Below are 26,066 nucleotides of genomic sequence, written 5' to 3'. Positions count from 1 at the left end.
AAATCAAACCATTTGGGGGTTGGAATTTTCACTGCATATTTAAATTTTTTCACCTGACATATTGTTTTAAATGAAAAAATGTCCTGTGGGGAAAAAAACAATCTGCATTTTTTGACTCACGCTAGATGTCCTGTAGCTTGGGTTTATTTCCCGAGACTTTCATAGCAGCTTCCCAAGCTCACAGAATCCTGGACTGTGGAATTATCCTCACTTGGAAGGTGTTAGCGAAGGACACAGTATTGTTACTTTCTCCTGTTGTACTCACACGCCGTTGACATTGCAAGGCTAGCAAAGGGATGGTAGCCTCTGAAAAGATACTTTAGTGATGCAAGCAAACCTATTTCCTGATTTTGGGGTTAGAGTGTAAAGTAAGGGCTGGGGGATGTTCATTTGCAGTATTATTATTTAGCCACTAGATGTCCCTGTGTGCTGTACAGTTCCAGACAGGGCATTGCCCCTGGTAAATGAGAGAGACAAAACTAGAACTCAAGTTGTGCGCGTGGAAGCCTGTTTTTGTGTGTCTGTACTTGGTCCTGGTTAAGCACTGTGATTCCATGAAACGTGGCAGGATAAAGGTAAAGGTTTAGTCCTCCCAGTGGGTGATGGCTATTATATTTAACCCTTTCATCTCTTGTGAGCAGTGGCCAGAATTAGCATGTATAAACTAGAGTACAGTGGTTCTATGCAGAAGAGAGGAAGGAAGTGACCATAAGAACGCTGTCATGTGGGTGAGCTCTCAGATCTCTCTCTGTGTTTAGGTGATGACATTTGCTGTTGCTTCTGCAGACTCGCCCGCCACAAAGGAGTGAACCTGACAGATGTCAAGGTGAACGATACGCAAGAGTTGGTTCAGATTGTGCCCAACCAGAAGAGCAGCATTGAAGACGTGTGGCAGGTCAGGTGGGTGACGGAGCTGGGGAGAGCAGGACCGGCATTGGGGGGACTGAACAGAAGGTCCCTTCACTGCTATATTGTCTGAGAAAAAGTCTCCATGTTTCTGGAGGTGACTGCCAGGCTCTGCAGGGCTGGCATTGACTCTGATCAGCAAACATGGAAGGAGGGAGAATAGCTGAGCTGGCAACTAAATGATGCCAAATGGGAACACAAATAGCACAGCGGCTGCACGGGCAGGAGCCACAACTGCTGGGATGGTCACGCTAAAATAGGACTTAAGCCAGCTTGATGCTTACGCAGTGGGGATGTCTGCACTGCACTCTGCACGTGTGGGCATATCCGAGCTAGCTTCGATCTAGCTAGTGCGAGTACCTATAGCAGCAAAGCTTTGGCAGCGCGGACTTCAGCACAGCCTAGCCACCAGAATAATGACCCTGGGTCCCAGACAGTCTGTGTTTCACGGCTAATGGTACCTGAGCTGGGCACTGGGGTATGTCTACACATGCTGCAATCACACCACTGATTGCAGAGCAGAGATCCCCTCAGTGCCAACAGGGTAGCTGACTTCCCGACCTTCAGGCAGGCCCTCTAGCCCTCTTAGAACAACTCTGCTTTGCTGCTGCAGCAACACAACCTGGGTCGTTGCACACGTGAGCGTTCTGTCCTGCACCAGCTCGTGTTTGCAAAGGAGAAAAGCCTTCTGTGGGCGTGATGATAATTCCTATCAGAATCCACTTTCTGGGCATCCTGGGTGCATCTGGCCGGTCGCCATTCCTAGGGGAGCTGCCATAGAACCCCGTGATGGGCCATCTCTGTGTTTCCTGGCTGCAGAGTTCTCGGAGAGCTTTATTTCAAACCCTGATTTTATTCTTGTGCAGGAGCAGCTGTGCTTCAGGGCAAATTGTGGCTCTGAAGTGCTCCGGTAAGTGCTTTCCCCTGTCCTCATATTGCACTGGGGTCTCTTGCATTCTCGGTGCTCTTATAGACCCTCTGTTCATTAGCACAAGCCCCAGGTCAGCTAGACACCGAGCGCCCTGTGCTCAGCATGGTCCTGGTGTTCGTTTGCAAAGCCTGTGTCGTTCTTCACCCATCCAGCAGCCCCAGTGTTGGGTGGTCTGCGAGCAGCAGCGTTACTCAGCGAGGCAGCTCCAGCCCTCTTGAGCGACCCTGCAGTAACAAGGCAGCACAAACCAGCTGGTCTGGGTGGGAGGAAGATTTAGCTTCCCAGCCGGCTGAGTGGCAAGAAAAAAAGGGTGGTTTTCAAGTCCCCGGAGCAGCCCCTTTGTCCGTGTGATTTCATAGCTGGGGTCTGCTTGCAGCGGCAGCAGTGACATGACCGTCAGCTCCCCAATCCCTCCTGTCCATATGGCACAGCTACTGTGTAATTAACAGCACGTGCAATCAGTGCCCCCGTCCCCCCGCAGTATCTACACCCTAATGGTCTCGGCAGCCCCTTCTTGTCAGGGAAGGCAGCTGTGGCCCGGAACTCTCCCCTTGAGGCCCAGGGCTATGGCCGGGCAAGCGGCAAGCCCAGAGAAGGCCCAGGTGGAGAGGTGGGACTCCTGCATCCCTCGCTGTTCTCTCTTGCTCCCTCTCCACTCTGGTTTAGTGGTGCTGGCTGGGGGAGGAGACTTCATTTAGGTGACTGGATGGGCAGGCAGAGGTCCTGGAACTAGCTCGGAGCACACACAAAGGGTTAGAGTGGGTTTCTCTCTCTCATTTCACATGGGGAACAGCACAGATGGCAAAAGAAAGGGAGAAAGCTGGGGCCACCCTGAATCCCTGATGTCCTGTGGGGGGCGAGCCAGGGACTTGGGCAGAGCAGGGGCTCACAGCCCGGAGGCAGCACACCTGGGGAATGACTCCTGTCAGCTGCTTCCCTCTCTGCTGCCTGCTTTCCCTTTCTTTCCTCCCAGTTCCTGCCTCTTTGTTCTCCTGCTCGTCTCCCCCAGGCTTGGTGCTCAAAGACCTTCCCTCTCTCCCTTCGTCCCCAAGGCAAAGCTCCGCAGCTCCTGGAGAGGGACAGGTTTCTAGGACACCCTTTGCTGCCCATCCCTCCCCCACTCTCAGGTGGTGTTTGGGGGCACCGGGTTCACGTTACTCCCCCTTTGCAGAGTGCGGCCTGCGCTCCAGGGCAGCCCGGATCGTGGGGGGAAGCGACGCCCCGTTGGGACGCTGGCTGTGGCAGGTCAGCCTGTACCTCAACTCCAGACACGTGTGCGGAGGCTCCGTGGTGGCGCACGATTGGATCGTCACGGCCGCTCACTGTGTGCACAAGTGAGTCTGGGAACGGCACAGCCGGAGGCCTAGTGCCGAGCCCGGCTGTTCCCCCAGCAGGGGAGGGACTGGGGAATTGGCCGCCCCAGCAATACTGCAGCCCTGGAGGAACAGGTGGGCCATGTCTCTGCTCAGTTACAGGCGTCCATAGGTCTCCAGCTGGCTGGTCTTTGCCGGGATTATCGCCCACGTGTCAGTCCCACAGCAGGCCCGTGCGGTGGTGGAGAAAATCATCTACCACCCCCACTATGACGACAGGAGTCACGACTATGACATCGCACTGATGAAACTCACAGCGCCCTTGAACTTTTCCGGTGAGACAGAAACCCAGAGAGAGCAGCGTTTTGCGGGTGTGTACAGGCACTGTGCATGTCAGTGTTTGCATATGTTGGGGGTTCCTGCTCAGTCTCCAGGGGGCTGAGAATGGGAAGCAGGGCTGTAGCTGCTGTGCAGGGTGCAGCATTCTAGGAATAACCAGAACCTGTTAGGCTCCAGCACGACAATCTCACACCTTTCACCAGCATTGCAAATTTGCTTGTGATCAACTCTGTGTGCAACCCCAATTCCCAACCTCCAAGACCCATTGGAAACATCTTCTAGCATTTCCCTCCATCTATTAATAGCAACAGGATTTCCCCCCTCCAGTGAATTAAAAAGGAGCAAATTCATCTGTATTGCCCCTTCCATCTGCCACCAGGCTCTGCAGGTCCTTGATCTTATATTATCAGTGGGAAGGAGGTTATAGTTTTCATCTTGTGTAAGAACAATCTGGCTGTTCAGGCCAAATGTATAAAGCCAACAGTGAAGGCCATCAGATGCCCAACTTTGTCTGCAAGAACCTCACTATTTCTTTGCAGCTAGGCCTGTAGACTGTTCTTCAGCTGGGGGTGATCATGGTGCTAGAATACAGGGATGGGAGATGATCTCCTACCAGTTATTTCATGAAAGTTCAGGGGAGACAATAAAGATACCTGCTGATAAAATCTTACATGACCAAAGCAAGTGAGAAATTGGCTGACTGCAGCATTAAGACTGGTGCCTTACCCATCCAAGCAGTGTGGGAACGCAAAGCAGCTGGGCTTTCTGGCTACTGCTTGTACTGTTTGAGATACCTGGCATCTCTGCACACTCAGTCTGGTAAATGCAGCAAGGTCACAGGCAGCTGTCCAGATTAAGGCTATACCTCTCCTGCATCCTTTGCAAAAGCAGAAATGCAGAGGAGGAAAACTGACAGCTGTTCTCATAAGAGTTCTCTGCAGTTGCATAATAGAGCATAGAAAGTGGGTTAATCTGTTTCCTTTGCTGCTATTTTATAAAATGAGAGAGTGCCAAGGGTATTATCTCAGTCATATGTTCCTTGTTGTGATTAGCTCAAATATTATTCAATCAGCCAAAAAGAACCCCCATTACCACTCCCTGATCCCAGGTTTCCTTTGAGCTGTTTCTAGTATTTAATTGTACTCAAGTCTGCAGGAAAAGAATTGCCAGTCTGTGATACAGCTACAATCTGTGCAGAGTCTAGGCAGTGGTCAGCTGTGTCTCTTTAGCTAATCCCCCATTCAGCTCCCACTCCACCTGAAAAATACACTCCCACCAGCTGCATATTATTGCTTTACTGATAGAAGTGTGGGGGAGCAGATAAAATGCAGGTTAAAGACTTGCTAGGTCTCACTACTTTTGAAAGTCAGTTTATCAGCCCTTTTCTGCATCCAGGTATAGAATCACAGGCTTAGAAGGGCTAATTATTACTACAAGGACCTCCACTGAAGTTATGGTAGAAGATGAAAGGAACAAATTAACTGGGAATGGTCATCACATTATTTCACACTGGTTGATGGATTAGCTCCTGGTGTGTGTGTGTGTGTGTGTGTGTGTGTGAGAGCAGATGAGGACAGCAGCAGGTTATAATGCAATCTTTTCCTCCACAGCTGTGTTGCTTCACCTCCCAGAGAGAAGTCAGTCTGAAGAAGGGGGAATGTTAGCTATATTTCTACCTTTACCATAAGGGTGCAGGCCCTATTCTACCTTTCAGTAAGTTCTGCAGAGGATCAGGCCAGTGCTGGCAGTTCACATGGGCCTTGGCTCTAAGATGTCATAGTTTTGGATTACTGAGGTACAGGCCTCTTGCAGCTGGCCCTCCTGAATCCTAGCTGAGCCAACTTCAGGCATCTTTCTCTGCAGCTGTGTTAATAAGCATGGGGCAGCAGCCCTTTGAGTTTAGAGGCTAGCAGTGTGGTTTCCTTAGATGCTGGTTGCTTTGTGGAAGCAGAAAGGAGAGAGCACAGTACAGGCTTTGCCACTTACATGAAAAATCCAGAAGGTGGGTACACATTCATTTATACTGCACCCAAACAGGGTGTTTGGTTGTTGCCACAATGGAAAGGGACACACCACAGTGTTTCTGCTCTGAAGAGCAGGTACTTAATTTTAGCTACACCAGAGCTGGTGAGAGAGGGAGAACAGCTAGTGGTTATCCTAGGAGATCACTTTGGTAAAGGGCTCTGCAGCTGTTTAGATAATTGCAGTAGAGCTGATTTCTACTAGCACACTGAGGTAGTTCAACCCTGAGGCTTCCAACTCCTGCAGCCTCATATGTAATTAGGTGTAGTCCAGTCTGAATCTTTGGGAAAGCCCATTTACTGGAGCCAGCAGCCACCTATCTTCCTGATGGCCTTGCAGGGTAGAAGGCCCATGCTCTTTGCTCAATCTATTACTACTTCTCTGGGGTCCTATCAGCCCATGGCTCAGTTCTCTGCTCTCCCTGTGAGAGGCTGAGGTCAACCAGCATGTACAGGTTACCTGCAAAGTATCCTCCAGCCTTCAGTTTTAGAGTATACAAATAGCCTCAAAGGCTTACTTGCACAGTAGCAATACTCAGTACCAGTGGTTCAGGAGCCAAATTAGCAATCATTACCCCAAAAAAGCCCCAGTGGTGTGAACTTGTTTCATTTACTATAGCTTCATATTTAAACAGTATGGGATGGGAAAATCTTTAGTTTTTCTATGTTTACAGCCCCATCAATGGCTTTGTGCAAATGAATATAGGAAGAGCATTGAGTGGTCAATTAAATCAGTGTTTTAATTGGTGCTGCAAAGAGCTACCTGCAGCTTCCAAGCTGTGATCAAACTACAGCTGCTCTACCAGGTGAGGTCTCAGTGTTCTTAGGGAGGGTTGGCCAAGCAACTGAGGGATTTTAAATCCAATGCCAAAACCTCCAACTCAGAACCTCATAAGCAATGGGAGAACCCCCACTACAGCAGGTTCTGTCAGGGACTTTAGCCCCCACAACAAAGTTTGTTGTTTGACTGCAAAGAGACAGGCAACACCAGCAAGGTCAGATCAAAAGCTCTTTATTGACAAGTGTACACATCAATAGAGAGCAGCTTGTCTTTAAAGAGAACTAGCCCCCCCTTTACATTTTAGTATCAGCTTATATAGATAGTTTTATTACATCATAATATATTGATTTGAGCAACCCACTCCCTTTTTTTTAACTAGAAACTAGACACCTTTAATATACACACACCTAGTTTCCTATGTTTACAGTATTAGATTGTTAATATTTTAACAAGCACCAAAAGTTAGGAATGTAGGGGAGTTAAAAACAAACTGAAAACTAAATCAGGGAATGAGTAAGAACATTGGGAAGCTGGGGTTTTTTATTAGTTTTTTAAACACTGTTTTTAACACAGCACAGCTGGTACTCTGCCAGGAATGCAGCCCCTCACTTATTTTAATTTTTTCAGTGCTTTGTGAGACATGCTGGTTTTGGTATTTTTTTACTTGGTGATTACCCAGAAGCCCATGTTAGCCTGACTTCTGTCAGGTTGGCATAACTGGTTTTGTGCTACATTTCTATTTAGGCCTAACAGTTCCAAGTTTTGCTACAAGCTTCTCTCCCACCCCCCTTCCCAAAAGAAAAATCCAACACACTTGTGATTAAGTGGAAGCTTTTATTGGAAAAAGCTGAGACCTTTGAAAACCATTTATTCCCCTTGTTTGCTTTTTCTAACAGTGAGAAATTGACAGGAAAGTTTGTCTAGAAGGTCACACAGTAACTCAGATGCATTTCCCAGCAAGATCCCCCAGAGATCTCATCTCCTCCAGGCAAGACGAAAGGAAGCAAACATTCAGGTCACTGCCCCTTCCTGCAAAGACAACAGGTGAGTGTGGGAGTCTGATACAAAGCAGTAGACCACCTGGCTAGGCCCAGCCTCTGGAGCAGGTAAGGGCAGGTGCAAAGCACTTCCCCTTCACAGGCAGGTTTTCAAAAGGCCCTTCACAGCTGCCAGCTCCCCAGCTAGTGCTAAAGTAAGAGGATGTCCCCCAACCCCCCCCCCAACAGTACACCCCTCCCCCGAGCCCCTTACCACCCCAATGCACCCTGAGCCCTGCCTCCAGCCCAGTATCCCCCACCGAGCCCCCCACCACCAGCCTAGTGCTCCCTGAGCTCCCCCCCGCCAGCCCAGTGCACCCCTCCCCCCGAGCCCCCTACCACCCCAATGCACCCTGGGCCCTGCCTCCAGCCCAGTATCCCCATCCAAGCCCCCCACCACCAGCCTAGTGCTCCCAGAGCTCCCACCCACACCAGCCCAGTGCACCCCTCCCCCCGAGCCCCCTACCGGCCCAGTGCACCCCCCGAGCCCCCACCACCAGCCTGGTGCACCCCTTCCCCCGAGCCCCCTACCACCCCAATGCACCCTGGGCCCTGCCTCCAGCCCAGTGCACCCCCCGAGCCCCCGCCACCAGCCTGGTGCTCCCCAAGCTCCCCCCCGCCAGCCTGGTGCACCCCTCCCCCCTCCCCCCCAATGCACCCTGGGCCCTGCCTCCAGCCCAGTATCCCCATCCGAGCCCCCCCACACCAGCCTAGTGCTCCCTGAGCTCCCCCCCACCAGCCTGGTGCACCCCTCCCCCGAGCCTCCTACCACCCCAATGCACCCTGGGCCCTGCCTCCAGCCCAGTATCCCCCACTGAGCCCCCCCCCACCAGCCTAGTGCTCCCTGAGCTCCCCCCCACCAGCCTGGTGCACCCCTCCCCCGAGCCTCCTACCACCCCAATGCACCCTGGGCCCTGCCTCCAGCCCAGTATCCACCACTGAGCCCCCCCCCACCAGCCTAGTGCTCCCTGAGCTCCCCCCCGCCAGCCCGGTGCACCCCTCCCCAGAGCCCCCTACCACCCCAATGCACCCTGGGCCCTGCCTCCAGCCCAGTGCACCCCCCGAGCCCCCGCCACCAGCCCGATGCACCCCAAGCTCCCCCCCGCCAGCCCGGTGCACCCCTCCCCCCTACCACCCCAATGCACCCTGGGCCCCTGCCTCCAGCCCAGTATCCCCATCCGAGCCCCCCACCACCAGCCTAGTGCTCCCCGAGCTCCCACCCACACCAGCCCAGTGCACCCCTCCCCCCGAGCCCCCTACCGGCCCAGTGCACCCCCCGAGCCCCTGCCACCAGCCCGGTGCACCCCTTCCCCCCCAATGCACCCTGGGCCCTGTCTCCAGCCCACTGCACCCCCCGAGCCCCCTCCCACCCCAATGCACCCTGGGCCCTGTCTCCAGCCCAGTGCACCTTCTCCAAGCCCTCAGCCCCCGGGCCGCTCCAGCCACAGCCGGCCCCGGCCCGGGCCCCTCCGCCCGCCCCACTTACCGCCTTCGCGGCGCGGTCTAGCGCCAGCCCCCAGCTCCCCCCGGCCGAAAGGCAGCAGTTCCTGGGGCCCGGTTTATATTCCCCGCCTCGCGGCAGCGGACCAATCAGACGGGGGGCTCGTTCACTCGCTCGGCGGCTGTGGACCAATAGAATGGCGGAGAAAGAGCAAAACGTTCTAAATAGGTTTGTCCCACGTCGCGGCTCGTAGGCCCTCCTGTGTGGTGCACTCTGGGAGTTGTAGTCCCGCCCGGGCCTCCTCAGTCTCGTTCGGGGGAATTGGAGTCCCCCAGTAGGGGGCGGGCGGACTCACTTTCCCGTGGTGCCGCGCGGTGTCGGCCCGCTGATAAGGAGGTGGCCGGGGGTGTGACCGGGCGCTGGGTCCGCGTGGCTGCCCCTGTAGCGAAGGACGCTGCTCCTCGTAGGACTGTGCTACCGGCAGCACTTTCCGGGACTTGTCGAGTGTTCGAAGCTGCTATTGTATTAAACTGGTGCCTGATGTAGCAAATGTCTCCAGCGAGCAGTTTCTTGCACTAGAGCGTACGGGAAATTGCTGCGTGTAGAAATGTGCTCGCTGCAGCAGTCAGCGATACCTATAGAGTGTAAGAAACAGCTTCTGGGGAAAGATGCTACTTTCTTTGTACAACTCGAAAGCTGTTATATGTCAATCATTAAAAATGTTGAAAAGAAACATCCAGAACTGATCCCTGGAGAACCCCACTTGTTAGCATAGGGATGTAGTACCTGTAGCACTGCCATATGAGGAAGCCAATTTCTACAGGCAGCAGTTTCTCACACCACTGGCCTGTAAGACTGCTATCTGTAGGAATCAGCTACATCAGATTTTTTTTTTTTAAGCAAAAGTTGGACCTCTTGCTGCTGTAGGTAGCACCCTCCAACAGCTAGCATTTTCACACACATAAAACTGCAAACTATAGGGATGTGCTGCTACTTGTAGCACTGCAATGTGATGAAGCTAATTCCTCTGTAGAAATCAGCTACATCCCATGGCCTTTTTTTAAGCCAAGTTGCACTTGTTGCTGCTGCAGATACTGAATTCTTACCATTAGCAGTTTCTGATAGCTGCTAAGGGCCTTTACCTATTAGCCTTCTGAACAACAATTAGCTATTATTTTAACAGAAAGTTACATCGATTGGGTATGAGCTAAAGATGTGAGTCTTAACCCCTCTGCTGACAAAACATGAAAATAACCTTTTCCTTTCATATGTTTCTGGATGCTACACAGCAGGAGTCAGCTCAGTTAGGGCCCAACTATGGGTCAGAAGCTGGAGAAGTACCTGAATTTGAACAGTGCTGGGGAAAGGCAAGGGGAGCTCTAGCTTTTTAAACCCATCATGCCACACAGTAGTGGGCCACTGTTGAGAAAGTGGCCAGTGACCAGGCACTGGATCCCCACAGCTGCCCCCATCTCCCTCACTGTTGGCTGCAGTACTGGCGCACTCAGGCCAGCTGGAGGAGGACACCCAGGGCACCTGGATCTCCCAGCTCTCCCACTAGGTGGAGGAGCAAAAGGTGGGGCAAGGAGTGTGTGTTGGGATCATTTATTCTGCACCCAAACAGGGTGTTTGTGCTACCACAATGGTAGGGAACAAACCACAATGTTTCTGCACTGAAGAGCAGACATTTAATTTCAGGAACACCAGAGCTGGTGGGAGACAGAACAGTTACTGGCTACTGTAGGAGATCACTTTGGGAGAGGGCTCTCCCATCATTTAGATTGGTTGTAGAAATCAGATCTACTGCAACTCACAAACCTAGTTCAAGCCTGAGGCTTCCAACTCCTGCAGCCTTGTACTTAATTAGGTGTAGTCCATCTGACTCTTTAGAAAGGTCCATTTACTGGTAGCAGGCCTCCGCTCTTGGCTCAGCATGGCACTACTCCTTGACAAGTCCCTCAAGCTACACTGCTCTGGGGTCCCATCAGCTACATGGCTCAGTTCATTGCCATCGCTTAGAGAGGCTGAGGTCAACAAGCAAGTAAAAGTTACTTGTGGAGAACTCTGCATTCTTCACTTTTAGGGCATACCAATAGCCTCAAAAGTTTAGCTCTAGAGCAACAATACTCAGACCTCAGTGGTTCAGAAGCCAAATCAGCAACCATTAACCCAAACATACCTCAGTAGTGTGAATTCATTGTTTCTTTTACTATAGCTTCATATTTAAACAGTAGGACATGGGAAATCTTTAGGTGCTGGAAACAGAAACATCACTGAGTTTGTGCAAATGAATATAGGAAAAGCATCAGTGTTTTAACAGGTGCTGCAAAGAGCTGCTTACAAGCTGCAGTCTGAGTATCACTGCTCTAGAGTTTGATCTCAGAACATGGCTTCCCTGACCCTTGCTGGAGAACCAGGGGGATCATGTGCTCAGGGAGGTTGGCCAAGCAGCTGGGAGGGATTTTAAATCAAGCTGCAAAACCTCAAACTCAGAACCTCATAAGCAACAAGAGAAGCCCCACACTATAGCAAGTTTGAAGTTTTGCTACAAGCTTCTGTCCCACCCCCATTTCCCCAAAAGAAAAATCCAACACTTGTGATTAAGTGGAAGCTTTTATTGGAAAACCAGAGACCCTTGAAAACCATTTATTCCCCTTGTTTTTGCTTTTTCTAACAAAGTGAGAAATGGACAGGAAAGTACAGTTGGTCTGGAAGGTCACACAGCAAGTCAGATCCATTTCCCAACCAGCTCCCCCAGGAGAGCCAATACCCCCAGGGGAGAGGAAAGGAAGCGAACATCCAGGTCACTGCAAAGAGCACAGGGGAGTGTGGGTGTCCCGGATGCAAAGCAGGAGCAGACCTGGCTGGGCCCGGCCTCTGGAGCAGGTAAGGGCAGGTGCAAAGCGCTTCCCCTTCACAGGCAGCTTTTCAGAAGCCTCCAAAAGGCCCTTTCCCCTTGGCAGCTGCCACCTCCCCAGCCCCGCGCCCCAGCCCCAGAGACCCGACCCCCCCCCAGCCCCGCGCCCCAGCCCCAGAGACCCGACCCCCCCCCAGCCCCGCGCCCCAGGTAAGGGCAGGTGCAGGTGCAAAGCGCTTCCCCTTCACAGGCAGCTTTTCAGAAGCCTCCAAAAGGCCCTTTCCCCTTGGCAGCTGCCACCTCCCCAGCCCCGCGCCCCAGCCCCAGAGACCCGACCCCCCCCCCAGCCCCGCGCCCCAGCCCCAGAGACCCGACCCCCCCCCAGCCCCGCGCCCCAGGTAAGGGCAGGTGCAGGTGCAAAGCGCTTCCCCTTCACAGGCAGCTTTTCAGAAGACTCCAAAAGGCCCTTTCCCCTTGGCAGCTGCCACCTCCCCAGCCCCAGCGACCCGACCCCTCCCCCAGCCCCTCACCCAGCCCGAACGCTGCCCCTTCTCTCCCCCCCGGCGGCTCCCCCGTCCGCCCCACTTACCGCCTTCGCGGCGCGGCCCAGTACCAGCCCCCGGCTCCTCCCGGCCGAAAAGCAGCATTTCTGGGGGCCCGGTTTATATTCCCCGCCCCGCGGCAGCGGACCAATCAGACGGGGAGGCTCGTTCACTCGCTCGGCAGCTGCGGACCAATAGAATGGCGGGGAAAGAGCAAAACGTTCTAAATAGGTTTGTCCCACGTCGCGGCTCGTAGGTCCGCCTACGTGATGCACCCTGGGAGTTGTAGTCCCGTCCGGGCCTCCTGAGTCACGTTCGTGTCGAATTGGCGTCCCGGAGCAAGGGGCGGGCGGACTCGCTTTCCCGTGGTGCCGCGCGCTGGGTCCCCCTCGCTGCCGGCTGCGGTGCTGGCGCGCTTGTGCCGGCCGGAGGAGCTGAAGGTGAGGCCGGGCTGGATCCTTTATACCGCACCCGCACGGGGCGTGTGTGTTGCCGCAACGGGGGGCGGGGAGCAAAGCCCCGTGTTTCTGCTCCGAGGCGCAGCCCCTTCCCGTGAGCTGCGGCTCCGCCTGGTGCAACGCGGGCCTCGGCCGCCGGCCGCCCGACGCCGCTGGAGCTGGGACCGGCTGGGATGCGCTGGAGCGCGCCGCCCCCCGCCCCTTGGCCGTGTTCTGTCCCCCGGTGACTCTCCCGCAGGGGGAGACGCCCCGGAGCCGGCGGGAGCGGGAGACCAGCTCGGGGCTGGGCCCGGACCTCGCTGTGCTCGAGGGCTCTGCCGCTGTTTAGATACCGGCAGCGGCGCTGACTCCGACCCCAGCGGAGAGCGAGTTACTGGCAGCCTCGTGCGGAACGCGGGGTCAGCCAGTCCGGCTCGTTGGTGGAGGTCTGAGTCCCTGGGCGCAGGCCCAGGCTCAGCACTGAACTACCCCTTGGAAAGCCCCTCCCGCGCCACTGCTCCGGCGTCCCCTCCGCCCATGGGTCAGCGCGCTAAGAGAGGCCGCTGTCAACAAGCCTGTAAAGCGGACCTGCCTTGTTCACTTTGAGCATAGACCAGTAGCCCCCACAGTTTAGCTCTTTCTCAGGCCTTAGGGGTTCAGAAGCTAAATTAGCAATTACCCCCAACATGCCTCATTTACATAAATTAACTGTTTCATTTTACTATAGCTCCATCACTCAACAGTATCTGATGGGAAAACCTTACTTTTTCCTGTGTTCAGAACATGAATGGCTCAATGTAAATTAATACAGGAAAAGCATGCTGAGTGGTTAATTAAATCAGTGTTTGAATAGGTGCTGCAAAGAGCTGGAGGAGACAAATTAAAGAGCTATTTGCAGCTTCGAGGCTGCAGTTGAGTACATCTGGTCTAGAGTTTAATGTCTCAGACCATGGCTTCCCTGACCCTTGCTGGAGAACCAGGGGGATAGTGTGCCCAGGGAGGCTGGCCAAGCAGCTGGGAGGGATTTTAAATCAAGCTCCACAACCTCCAATTCAGAACCTCTTAAGCCAGGGGCAGTAACCTTTCAATAGTTGTGTGCTAAATCTTCATTTATTCACTCTGATTTAAGGTTTCACATGCCAGTAATACATTTTAATGTTTTAAAAAGTCTCTTTCAATAAGTCTATAATATGTAACTAAACTATTGTTAGATATAAAGTAAATAAGGTTTTAAAAATGTTTAAGCAGCTTAATTTAAAATTAAATTAAAATGCAGAACCCTCAGACCTATGGCCAGGACCCAGGCAGTGTGAGTGCCACTGAAAATCAGGTTTCAAAGTAGCAGCCCTGTTAGTCCGTATCCGCAAAAAAACAGGAGTACTTGTGGCACCTTAAAGACTAACAAATTTATTTAAGCATGAGCTTTCCTGAGCTACAGCTCACTTCTTCGGATGCTCACTCACCACCTTTGGCATGCATGCCATAGGTTGCCTACCCCTCTCCTAAGCACTGGGAGAACCACCACACTGTAACAAGTTGGAACTTGTGCTACAAGTTTCTCCCACCCCCCACCCCCCCAAAGAAAAATCCAACACACTTGTGATTAACTGGAAGCTTTTATTGGAAAACCAAAGACCCTTGAAAACCATTTATTCCTTGTTTTTGCTTTTTTGAACAAAGTGAGAAATTGACAGGAAAGTAAAGTTTGTCAGGAAGGTCACACAGTAAGTCAGATCCATTTCCCCACCAGATCTCCTGGAAGAATTAATGTCCTCCAGGCCAGAGGAAAGGCAGCGAACATCCAGGTCACTGCAAAGAGCACAGGGGAGTGTGGGTGTCCCGGATGCAAAGCAGGAGCAGACCTGGCTGGGCCCGGCCTCTGGAGCAGGTCAGGGCAGGTGCAAAGCGCTTCCCCCCCTTCACAGGCAGCTTTTCAGAAGCCTCCCAAGGGGCCTTTCCCCTTGGCAGCTGCCACCTCCCCAGCAGGCCCCCCATGCAGGAGCAAGCCCTGAACCCCCCCCATATGGCACCAGCCCAACACCCTGGTGCAGGAGCTCCCCCAGCACCAGCCCTGTGCCCCTGCCCGAGCGCTGCCCCTATCCCCCCCTTCTCCCGGCACCAGCCCAGCCCCCCTGCCCAAGAGCTGCCCCCTCTCCCCCCTTCTCCCGGCACCAGCCCAGCCCCCCACCCAAGAGCTGCCCCTTCTCCCCCCCCTTCTCCCGGCACCAGCCCAGCGCCCCCGCCCAAGAGCTGCCCCTTCTCCACCCCCCTCCCCTGGCACCAGCCCAGCCCCCTGCCCAAGAGCTGCCCCCTCTCCCCCCCCCTCCCCTGGCACCAGCCCAGCCCCCCTGCCCAAGAGCTGCCCCCTCTCCCCCCCCCTCCCCCGGCACCAGCCCAGCGCCCCTGCTAAAGAGCTGCCCCCCCTCCCCTGGCACCAGCCCAGCACCCCGGGGCCCCGAGCGCTGCCCCCCCTCCCCCGCGGCTCCCCCGTCCGCCCCACTTACCGCCTGCGCGGCCCAGCTCCAGCACCAGCCCCCGGCTCCTCCCCGGCCGAAAGGCAACAGTTCCGGGGGCCCGGTTTATATTCCCCGCCCCGCGGCAGCGGACCAATCAGACGGGGGGCTCGTTCATTCGCTCGGCGGCTGCGGGCCAATAGAATGGCGGGGAAAGAGCAAAACGTTCTAAATAGGTTTGTCCCACGCCGCTGCTCGTAGGCCCGCCCTGCGTAGTGCACTCTGGGAGTTGTAGTCCCGCGCGGGCCTCCTCAGCCCCCTTCGTGGGAATTGGAGTCCCGGAGCAAGGGGCGGGCGGACTCGCTTTCCCGTGGTGCCGCGCGCTGGGTCCCCCTCGCTGCCGGCTGCGGTGCTGGCTCGCTCGGGCCGGCTGGAGGAGGAGGATCTGGGCACCCGGATCGCCCGGCTCTCCCGCCGCGTGGGGCAGCTGGGGGTGGGGCCTGGGGGGTGCCCGGCGGGGCTGGGGGTGGGGCGGGTCTACGGGGGCAGGGGGGGATCCCGGGGGACTGGGTGTGGGAGGGGCCCGGGGGGCAGTGGGCGGGATGCAGGGGTCGGGGGGAGGAGGATCCGGGGGGGGCAGAGGGGGTTCCCGGGGCTGGGTGTGGGAGGGGCCCGGGGGGCAGTGGGCGGGATGCAGGGGTCGGGGGGAGGAGGATCCTGGGGGGGGCAGAGGGGGTTCCCGGGGCTGAGTGTGGGAGGGGCCCGGGGGGCAGTGGGCGGGATGCAGGGGGAGGGGGGCAGGGGGGGATCCCGGGGGACTGGGTGTGGGAGGGGCCCGGGGGGCAGTGGGCGGGATGCAGGGGTCGTTAGGAGGAGGATCCTGGGGGGGGCAGAGGGGGTTCCCGGGGCTGGGTGTGGGAGGGGCCCGGGGGACAGTGGGCGGGATGCAGGGGTCGTTAGGAGGAGGATCCTGGGGGGGGCAGAGGGGGTTCCCGGGGCTGGGTGTGGGGAGGATCTGGGGGACAAGGGGGAAATCCAGGGGGCTGGGTGTGGGGGGAACCCGGGGGGCAGAGGGGGGATCCAGGGACTGGAGTATGGAGGGGACCCCAGTGTGTGTTTGTGTTGTAGACAGGGGCAGAGCAGGGGTGCTGGGGAGGAGAGAAGGGGACCTCGGCCGGGGGCTGCCTACGGGGACCCTGGACAGGGGGACTCCAGGGGGAGAGGGAGTGCTGGGGGCAGGGGATGATTGTGGGATCATGGGAGGGGGCAGTTGGGGAGTAAATTAAGGAGGGTTAGAAAGGCCCTTGGTGGGGTCCAGGGAAGGGACAGGATGTGAGCGTGGTGGTGGGTGACACTGGAGTGTCGGGGCACCGGGCATTAGGGGTTGGGTAACACTGAGGGGCGGTGCATGAGGAGCTGGATGGTGGGGTGCTTTGGACCGGTGATTCCTGCTAACGTTTGCTGGCTGTCAGTGATGGGGGATCTGAGGGGAGGTGCATGAGGTCTGGATGGTGGGCTGTCAGTGATGGGGGATCTGTGGATGAGGAGCTGTGCTGCTCCCACCCTAGCCTGTGGGACGTTCCCTTTGAGCTACTTTCTTTGTCCTGCTAACTGCGAAATCATTCTGCCCATCTCAACGATGTGGGGTTGCAGAGAGGGCTCCGATGGGGGTGGGAGGCTTTGGCCCTGTAGCCACAGCCTTGGGGTTTCTCTCTGTGGGTCTTTAGGGTTGCCAACCCTCAGGGATTGGCCTGGAGTCTCCCAGAATAGGCATCAATCTCCTGTTGATTATTGAAAGCAACCTGGGAGATTTTAATAGGATATTTTAAGAAAATGACATTATGACATGTTGGGGAAAGAAACTTCCTGGAATAGCTTCAGTCAGAGTTGGCAACCTTATGGGTGTTTGTTTTTCTGCCTAGGGCAAAGTCTGCAACATGATTAACAAGAAGTATAACGAATTCCTCCCAAGCATGCAGAGCGCTGAGGACTTGGTGTCACAAGTGGACAGTCTGTCCGGCAACTTCGGCCTACTGAAATCCAGGATCGAAAATGAGGTGACACGGCAGCGGTTTCACTTTATCTGTATCTAGCAGCTTTCATCCTGCATCATCCCAAAGCAGTACAACCCCACTGACGTGCAGCCATGAGCATGCTGCACAGGAAGGCAGGGGAGGAGGATCTTGGCTAAGGATTCCAGGATGAATAGCCGCCTCTTATAAAGAGTGCCCTTGACTGAAATATACCAATGTATGATGTAGCAGACCTGGGATATAAATAAAGGGCGGGCTGTAGCTGAATGGTTTTCTGTGTTGCTCATCACAGTAGTTTCAGAGCCTCTCGTGTATATTAATGCATTTATCTTCTAAGCCTCTCTGCATTCAGATAGGGAGGAATCATTTTTATTTTGCTGATGAGGAAACTGAGGCACAAAGCAGTGGAATGACCTTGGCCAAGGTCACACGGAGATTCTGTGCAGAGCTGGGAACCGAGCCCAGATTTTCTGTATATTGATTGGAAGACTGTCCTTCCTGTGGCCCGCTTATATTTTTTGTGCCCATCGTCCTTTCTATACCCCTGGACTAATTCTTTTAGCTGTTCTCTGCCTTGCCACTCTGGCTTTGAAATGTAAGTTAGAAAGGCTCTAATGCAGGTGAGATATTACATCTGGATTTTTTCTTCGCAGAGGAGAATGATCAACTCAAAAATCGTACACTGTGAAAATAACTTTTACATCTGATACCAGTTATGCTATGTTAAAAGTGAAAGAATCTTAAATATCCATTTTACTTGTCTCTGTTTATTTGTTGCTGTGTATTCATGTTTCTCGGTGTATACAATAACAATCGGTGACATCAGTTCCACTTGTCTGTAGTCAATTTCAGCTTTGGGTTCCTAGTGCTGCAGTATTTAAGGGACAAACAATGTAGGAGATTGTTCGTTTGTTTATTTAACAGTTTGGGGATTTTTTTTAAAAAAAGGAGAAACATCTCTTGATCTTGCATGCCAATGGAAGCTTTTAAAATGTATAGTTAAACTGTACTTTTCAAATTGACATTTATCTAATTTAAAATTAGAAAACTGTTAAAGGGACTCTGGAATTTTTTTACTGGAATCATTTTTTTTTTAAAGATCTGCAATTTAATATCGCCCTGTTCTACTTTTTTTCAAAAATTACCGTACAATAATGCTTTTTTTTTTAACGAGTTTTTCTTCTCCTCTGCTGTTTAACAGGGTCTTTCTAGTGAGGTTAAAAAGTCTGACCATACAGAGAAAGTGAATATATATAAATTTCTGTCTACTGCATTGGATAAATACACTGGGGAAATAGAACCTCTTTTCCTTCTAATTTCTTTCAGTTATAATAACTGTAGGTGTTGTTTGTAACTTTGGGAGGTACGAACGTTTCAGGCAGCACGCTGGTGTTGTCATGTCGGTGTTACTTTTGAAATAGAAATGGCTCTCATAGCCTTTTGTTACTGGAAATGAACTGCTGTAGCCTTGCTGTCTGTGCTGCTGTTCTAGGTCTAGCAAGATCTGAATGTGGCTACTGCTGAATTTACTGAATTGAAGCAGCAGCTGGAGCGAGACTCGTTAGTTCTGAGTGTGCCGAAACAGCTGCAAGAGGTGAGGAAGGAGGCTGGGAAAATGACTTAAGATCACTAAGTGTTTCTGTATTTTTTTTCCCACTGACTTCTTCCTGGGTCTCCATCGTGAATAAATGATCATGACTCTTCTATCTCTATTTATGTCATGTTTTTCAAAAAGCGCTCTGTAATCTTAGAGTTGAAGCTTAGTTGTGTGTGATTATAGAATCATAGAAATGTAGGACTGGAAGGGACCTCAGTAGGTCATCTCATCCAGTTCTCTGCACTGAGGCAGGACCCAGTGTTATCTAGACCATCCCAGAAAGGTGTTTGTCCAAGCTGTTCTTAAAAACACTCCACCGATAGAGATTCCACAATCTTCCTAGGATGAAAACAGCTCATTTGTCTGATTTGAATGAAAATATTTCTATTGATCTCATGTTACACAGAGCTTCAGAGATGACCATCGACCTCCATTTACATTCTTTACCCAACCCCCTGCCCCAACGTAACAGGATTTTAGTCTTGCTTCCAAATTAGCAACAGTATTCACCCTTGTGATTTGAGAGACTCTCCCATCCCAGAGCATGGAACCGATGCAGCGTTTTGTCTGTTCTTTAAACAGAGCCACTAGGAGCAAAGCAAGGGTCAGGCTTAAGGAGCAGAGCCATCCCCAGAGTGGACGTGCCAGGTAACGAAGAGTCCAGGACAAATGTATCCCCACTCTGAAGCTCTGTCCCAGTTAATATGTAGTTACAGTGGATCGGCATGAACTGGAAAGACGGAGGGAGCCGTCCAATCTGCCTGTTGCCAAGGCCTGTAAGAAGGCATCTCCAGCAGCCCTGGTGTGTTCTTTGGTGTAGTGTGAGGGGCAGCCTCTCTGCTTTTGCCTGTTGCAGCTGATCCATATTAAACAACTAGTGTTTGGGCAAAGGCTGCTACAGTCCTCCTGCTCTAGTGCAATGATTTAGCCCTATGCTTGGGCTGCGCGTAAGGTGCGTTCAAAACTCCCCTCGGCCTGTGTTCAAACGGACGTTGGATGGATGTCAGCTGTAATCTTGCTGCACGTCCCCTGTGGGGCTTCATCTTTCTTGCCGGTGGAAGTTGTTCCACTGTAATTAAATGCTGTTTAGGTCAACCCCTTCTTCAAGTCCCCTCGGTAGCCCAGTGGGTAGGCTCTGGGCTTAGTCCCTGGGAGACAGGTGTTCAAATCTGCCCTGGTCCCTGTGCCATCGGCTTTCAGGAATAGGGCTGGGTGTGCTTTCCTCTTGCCTGTTGAAGCTCTTCCACTTTAGTTAAATGTGCCCTGGGCCAGCCCCCTGGCAACTCTCACTCTCTAGTCCAGTGGTTAGGATACTCGCCCGGGTTGTGGGAAATCCTGGTTCAAATCCCCCAGCTGCCTGTTCAGCAGGGATTTGCACAGGGATTTCCTGCCTCCTAGGCAACTGTCCTTTGCAGTGGGCCATCCTTGTCTGCACCCCCTCTCTTTCTCAAGAGGCCATTGTCTTCTTGGGACGGAGAGGGGATTTGGACAGGGATTGCTCACCAGTGACTCTCCCCCAGGAGGTGGGGGCCCCCAGTTCACACCCCTCAAAAGAGCAGGGGAGTGCCCTGGGGTCTGCCACAACCTGGGTGTGTATCCTGATCACAGTGGAGGAGAGAGAGAGAGGGGGTTTTACTGCTCAGCAGCAAAAGCCCCTTTAATTAAAAGAGCAAGAGGCCCTGTGACAGGCCTCTTGCTCAACTAGGAGGGGTCTCCTCTCACCCACCAGAGGCCCTCCTGTCCCACACAGCAGGGTATTGAACCGGGGCCACCCACAATCCAAGCGAGCACCCTAACCCCCATACCGTAGAGGGACTTGAGAGCTTCCCTTGCTCCGGTTAATATATAGTTAAAGCGGGACACTTGAGCGGTAAGAGACAGAGATGCCCCTCCCATCTCAGGGGAGGGATTTGAACCAGCACCTTGTCAGTTCTGGGGTAAGTGCCCAAGCCACAGGACTACAGAAGGAATCACACAGAGCCGTTGGCCGAATTCTCATGTCATATTTACTGAATGTGGCCTACCTTCAACAGAAAGGACCGAGGGAGACCCGCCCAGCCAGGCACTTAGGCCATTGGGTTGAAAGGTAGGCAATCACCCTTCAAATCCCGTCTCAGCCAGCATAAAGGGGGATTTGAACTGGCACCTGCCACTTCCTAACCAAAGGCATCCAAACCACCAGACCACAGAGAGACTCACGGTATAGGAGTGGCCCAGTGACTGTTTAACTACCTATTGACATTGCCCCCCCTTCAAAAGGAAACACTGAGGGAGTCAGCCCATTGGACTACCTCCTAGCCCAGCACTTAGAGCATTGACCTGCCAGGTAAGAGACCAAGGTTTGAATCCCGTCTCGGGCAGCATAAAGGGGATTTGAACCCCAGCATCCCACAGGCCAGCCACAACCCCAAACCACTAGACCACACAAGCTTGTTTGCCAGTCTTGCGACCCAATGAATATGTAATGAAAATGGAACAATTACAGCAGAAAAATTGGATGCAGATGCCACCACCAGGCCCCAATAAGAACCCCTCTTAGTCCAGCAGCTGCACGTTCACTTTGGAGACAGCTGTTCTGGTCCCTTCTCAGCAAGCTAAGACAAGAGTTGTACCCGCATTATGCACAGGCTGGGTAAGAACCCAACCACTGGACTACCGAGGGATTCAGGGGGAAGAGCTCTTTCCCAACTGCTCTTTAATGGAAGTGGCCCAGCCTCAGGCTGCCACAAAGAGCAACCCAGCTCCTACTATCCCTTCCTGGGGCTCACACTTGCGACAATGCAGAGCCCTACTGCAATCCCGCCTCATCGGGCAGGGAGAAGGAAATTGAACCAGCGTCTTCCCCTCCCCGGTACCAAAGGATCCTTGCCAGCCACGGCCAGGAACCCCGCAGGTGACTAAACCGTTTCTTTTGAGCTTGTTCGGTACCTGCAAATGCCCCACAAAACAGCTGAGGAGAGAGGGGGAAGGAGGCTGAGGCCTGTCATGTAACTTTCAGCCTAGTGGTGTTAGGGTCCTCCCCTGTGATTGCGGGACGGGGCCCTGGTCTCATTTCAGCGTGGACGGGCCATGCCGAAGCGGGGAGGTGCCAGGGCTCTATAAAAGGTGTGAAGTGACTAAGGACGCGTTTAGTTACCCCTGCACGTAGCACACGAGGCGGGTGACCCGAGGACACGAATACCAAACATGAAACCAAACCAAAGGCCGCACGGCTTCCCACGACGCACGGTCGGCCTGTGGCGCTCGTCGCCAGTTGACGGGGTGAAGGCCAAACTGTAAGCGGAGGGTGGAAACGAATGAGTGAGTTTGTGGAGAATAGCTCCACCAAAGCTATTAGCCAAGAGCGTCAGGGACGCAGCCCAGTGCTCCGGGCGTCCTGAGACCACAGGGCTGCCAGAGGGTGGGCGTAGCTCACCGGCTCATTGCCCTCTTCTGGTCATTGCCGTTGAAGCATCCGCCCCCGCGGGAAGAGCGGCAACCGGGCCGGAAGGCTCATTGGCTCGGCCCCAGTCTGGCCGTTCTTACGGGCGTCATTTCCCCCTGGCCTGCCGGTAAGGGATTTGAAAAGGCCTCACCTACCACCCTGGGGAGTGCCCCACTCATGGGTCCCGGGCTGCTCAACGGTGCCTGTTGAAGCTGTTCTACTTGATTTAAATAGCACCGGGGTGGGGTGAGGTGAAACGCGAGGCTCCCTCTCTAATCCAGTGGTTGGGCTTCTCCTGGGGGCTGTGAGAGCTGCTGGTTCAAATCACCCTTTCTGCTACCCCTCGAAAGGGGTGTGCGGGAAGAGAAACGTGCTGCAGCAGCCCAGGTCTGTGTCCCGGTTGTACAGCTAGAGCGACGGAGGCTGTGCCCCTTGCATTAAAGAGCAACTGGGAAAGGTGGTTGCTATCAATGTCTCTGTAGTCCAGTGGCTTGGGGCTTTACCCGGCATGTGGATAATACAGGTTCAACTCCTTTCTCAGCTTGCTGAAAAGGGACTTGAAGAGCCGTTTCCTGTCTCCAAGGTGAACATGCAGTTGCTGAGCTAAGAGAGGTTCTCATTGACGCCTGCTGGTGGCATCTGTGTCCAATTTTTCTGCCATAATTGTTCTATTCTTCATTACATATTCATTGGGTCGCACCTCGAGCAAGCAAGCTTGTGTGGTCTAGTGGTTTGGGGCTGTGGCCGCCCTGTGGGAAGCTGGGGTTCAAATCTTCTTTATGCTGCCTGTGACGGGATTCGAACCTTGGTCTCTTACCTGGCAAGTGAACGGCCTAAGTGCTGGGCTAGGCAGTATTCTGCCCCTGGGGCTCCCTTGCTCTTGTCTGTTGAAGCTGCTGCTCTTTCATTACATACTCATTGGGCCAAAGCCCACACAAGCAGCCCTGTGTGGTCTAGCGGTTTGGGGCTGTGTCTGGCCTGTGGGAGGCTGGGGTTCAAATCCCCTTTATGCTGCCCGAGACGGGATTCAAACCTTGGTCTCTTACCTGGCAGGTCAATGCTCTAAGTGCTGGGCTAGGAGGTATTGCAATGGGCTGGCTCTCTCAGTGTATCCTATTGAAGGGGGGGGCCAATGTCATTAGGTAATTAAACAGTCACTAGGCAGCTCTTGCAGCATGAGTCTCTCTGTGGCCCAGTGGTTTGGCTCCTTGTCTTTAGAAGGGGGCCGGTGGGGGTTCCAATCCCCTTTATGCTGGCTGAGCCGGGATTTGAAGGGTGATTGCCTACCTCTTAACCCAACAGCCTAAGTGCCTGGCTAGGAGGTAGTGGGCTGTGGGGTCTCCCTTGGTCCTTTCTGTTGAAGGTAGGCCACATTCAGTAAATATGACATGAGAATTGGGCCAATGGCTTTGTGTGATTCCTTCTGTAGTCCTGTGGCTTGGGTGCTTACCCCACAACTGACAAGGTGCTGGTTCAAATCCCTCCCCTGAGATGGAAGGGGTGTCTCAATCTCTTACCGCTCAAGCATTCCACTTTAACTATATATTAACCGGAGCCAGGTAAGCTTTTGTGTCCCTCTGCGGTATGGGGGTTAGGGTGCTCGCTTGGATTGTGAGTGACCCTGGTTCAACTCCCCGCTCTGCAGGGCAGGAGGGCCTCTGATGAGTGAAAGGGGGGCCCTCCTGGCTGAGCAAGAGGCCTGTCACAGGGCCTCTTACTCTTTTAATTAATGTTAATTTTACTGCTCTTATAGATAGTCAAAAAATTAATGAAAAGAGCAAGACACACTCTGAGAGACCTTGTGCTCAATCAGAAGGGGCCCCTCTCACCCAGCCAGGAGGGGCCCCTCTCACCCAGCCAGGAGGGGCCCCTCTCACCCACCACAGGGCCTCCTGCCCTGCAGAGCAGGGACTTGAACCCAGGTCACTCACAATCCAAGCAAGCACCCTAACCCCCATACCACAGAGGGACACAAGAGCTTACCTGGCTCCGGTTAATATATAGTTAAAGTGGAACGCGTGACCCATAAGAGATTGGGTTAGCCATCTTATCACCACCAACACAGAAGGTAACCACTTTAACTATATATTAACCGGAGCCAGGTAAGCTCTTGTGTCCCTCTGCGGTATGGGGGTTAGGGTGCTTGCTTGGATTGTGAGTGACCTGGGTTCAAGTCCCTGCTCTGCAGGACAGGAGGCCCTGTGGTGGGTGAGAGGGGCCCCTCCTGGCTGGGTGAGAGGGGCCCCTTCTGATTGAGCACAAGGTCTCTCAGAGTGTGTTTTGCTCTTGTCATTAATTTTTTGACTATCTATAAGAGCAGTAAAATTAACATTAATTAAAAGAGCAAGAGGCCCTGTGACAGGCCTCTTGCTCAGCCAGGAGGGCCCCCCTTTCACTCATCAGAGGCCCTCCTGCCCTGCAGAGCGGGGAGTTGAACCAGGGTCACTCACAATCCAAGCGAGCACCCTAACCCCCATACCGCAGAGGGACACAAAAGCTTACCTGGCTCCGGTTAATATATAGTTAAAGTGGAATGCTTGAGCGGTAAGAGATTGAGAAGCCCCTTCCATCTCAGGGGAGGGATTTGAACCAGCACCTTGTCAGTTCTGGGGTAAGCGCCCAAGCCACAGGACTACAGAAGGAACCCCCTCTGCCCCCCCCGGATCCTCCTCCCCCCCGACCCCTGCATCCCGCCCACTGCCCCCCGGGACCCTCCCACAACCAGTCCCGCGGGATCACCCCATGCCCCCCTCCCCCCGACCCCTGCATCCCGCCCACTGCCCCCCGGGCCCCTCCCACACTCAGCCCCGGGAACCCCCTCTGCCCCCCCCAGGATCCTCCTCCCCCCGACCCCTGCATCCCGCCCACTGCCCCCCCGGGCCCCTCCCACACCCAGTCCCCCGGGATCCCCCCCTGCCCCCCTCCCCCCGACCCCTGCATCCCGCCCACTGCCCCCCCGGGTCCCTCCCACACCCAGCCCCGGGAACCCCCCCGGCCCCCCCCGGATCCTCCTCCCCCCGACCCCTGCATCCCGCCCACTGCCCCCCGGGCCCCTCCCACCCCGTGCCCCGGGAACCCCCTCTGCCCCCCCCGGATCCTCCTCCCCCCCGACCCCTGCATCCCGCCCACTGCCCCCCGGGCCCCTCCCACACCCAGCCCCGGGAACCCCCTCTGCCCCCCCGCGGATCCTCCTCCCCCCGACCCCTGCATCCCGCCCACTGCCCCCCGGGCCCCTCCCACACCCAGTCCCGCGGGATCCCCCCCTGCCCCCGTCCCCCCGACCCCTGCATCCCGCCCACTGCCCCCCGGGCCCCTCCCACACCCAGTCCCCCGGGATCCCCCCCTGCCCCCGTAGACCCGCCCCACACCCAGCCCCGCCGGGCACCCCCCAAGCCCCACCCCCAGCTGCCCCACGCGGCGGGAGAGCCGGGCGATCCGGGTGCCCAGATCCTCCTCCTCCAGCCGGCCCGAGCGCGCCAGCACCGCAGCCGGCAGCGAGGGGGACCCAGCGCGCGGCACCACGGGAAAGCGAGTCCGCCCGCCCCTTGCTCCGGGACTCCAATTCCCACGAAGGGGGCTGAGGAGGCCCGCGCGGGACTGCAACTCCCAGAGTGCACCACGCAGGCGGGCCTACGAGCCGCGACGTGGGACAAACCTATTTAGAACGTTTTGCTCTTTCCCCGCCATTCTATTGGCCCGCAGCCGCCGAGCGAGTGAACGAGCCCCCCGTCTGATTGGTCCGCTGCCGCGGGGCGGGGAATATAAACCGGGCCCCCGGAATTGTTGCCTTTCGGCCGGGAGGAGCCGGGGGCTGGTGCTGGAGCTGGGCCGCGCAGGCGGTATGTGGGGCGGACGGGGGAGCCGCGGGGGAGAGGGGGCAGCGCTCGGGCCGGGGCGCTGGCCTGGTGCCAGGGGAGGTGAGGGAGAGGGGTCAGCGCTCGGGCAGGGGCGCTG

At 54.8% G+C, this 26,066-nt stretch overlaps 1 protein-coding gene across 7 annotated transcripts in view; it reads left to right on the top strand.

Annotated features, from left to right (window-relative positions):
* Positions 1-26,066, top strand: part of LOC123354755 (transmembrane protease serine 5-like) — a 57,606-nt gene that overhangs the window by 5,042 nt on the left and 26,498 nt on the right. Inside the window, exons 3-9 of one of the 7 annotated variants that reach the window (XR_006574860.1) lie at positions 787-900; positions 3,009-3,171; positions 3,307-3,485; positions 7,188-7,335; positions 11,449-11,655; positions 14,356-14,493; positions 16,981-18,797. Coding sequence is in view for 3 of the 7 variants with exons in the window: in XM_044996935.1 (XP_044852870.1) it covers positions 787-895; positions 1,773-1,816; positions 3,009-3,171; positions 3,307-3,423 (433 nt within the window). In the remaining 4 variants the exon portion in view is untranslated. Of the gene's footprint in view, positions 1-786; positions 901-1,772; positions 1,817-3,008; positions 3,172-3,306; positions 3,522-7,187; positions 7,336-11,448; positions 11,656-12,302; positions 12,609-14,285; positions 14,494-16,980; positions 18,798-26,066 lie in introns of those variants that run through there. The other 6 variants (XR_006574861.1, XM_044996936.1, XR_006574863.1 and 3 more) reach the window with 6 other exon arrangements.

The sequence above is a fragment of the Mauremys mutica genome, chromosome 22 (assembly GCF_020497125.1).
Source record: "Mauremys mutica isolate MM-2020 ecotype Southern chromosome 22, ASM2049712v1, whole genome shotgun sequence".
NCBI lineage: Eukaryota > Metazoa > Chordata > Testudines > Geoemydidae > Mauremys > Mauremys mutica.
The sequence above is the reverse complement of the archived record's forward strand: the minus strand, read 5'-3'. Positions and strand labels throughout refer to the sequence as shown.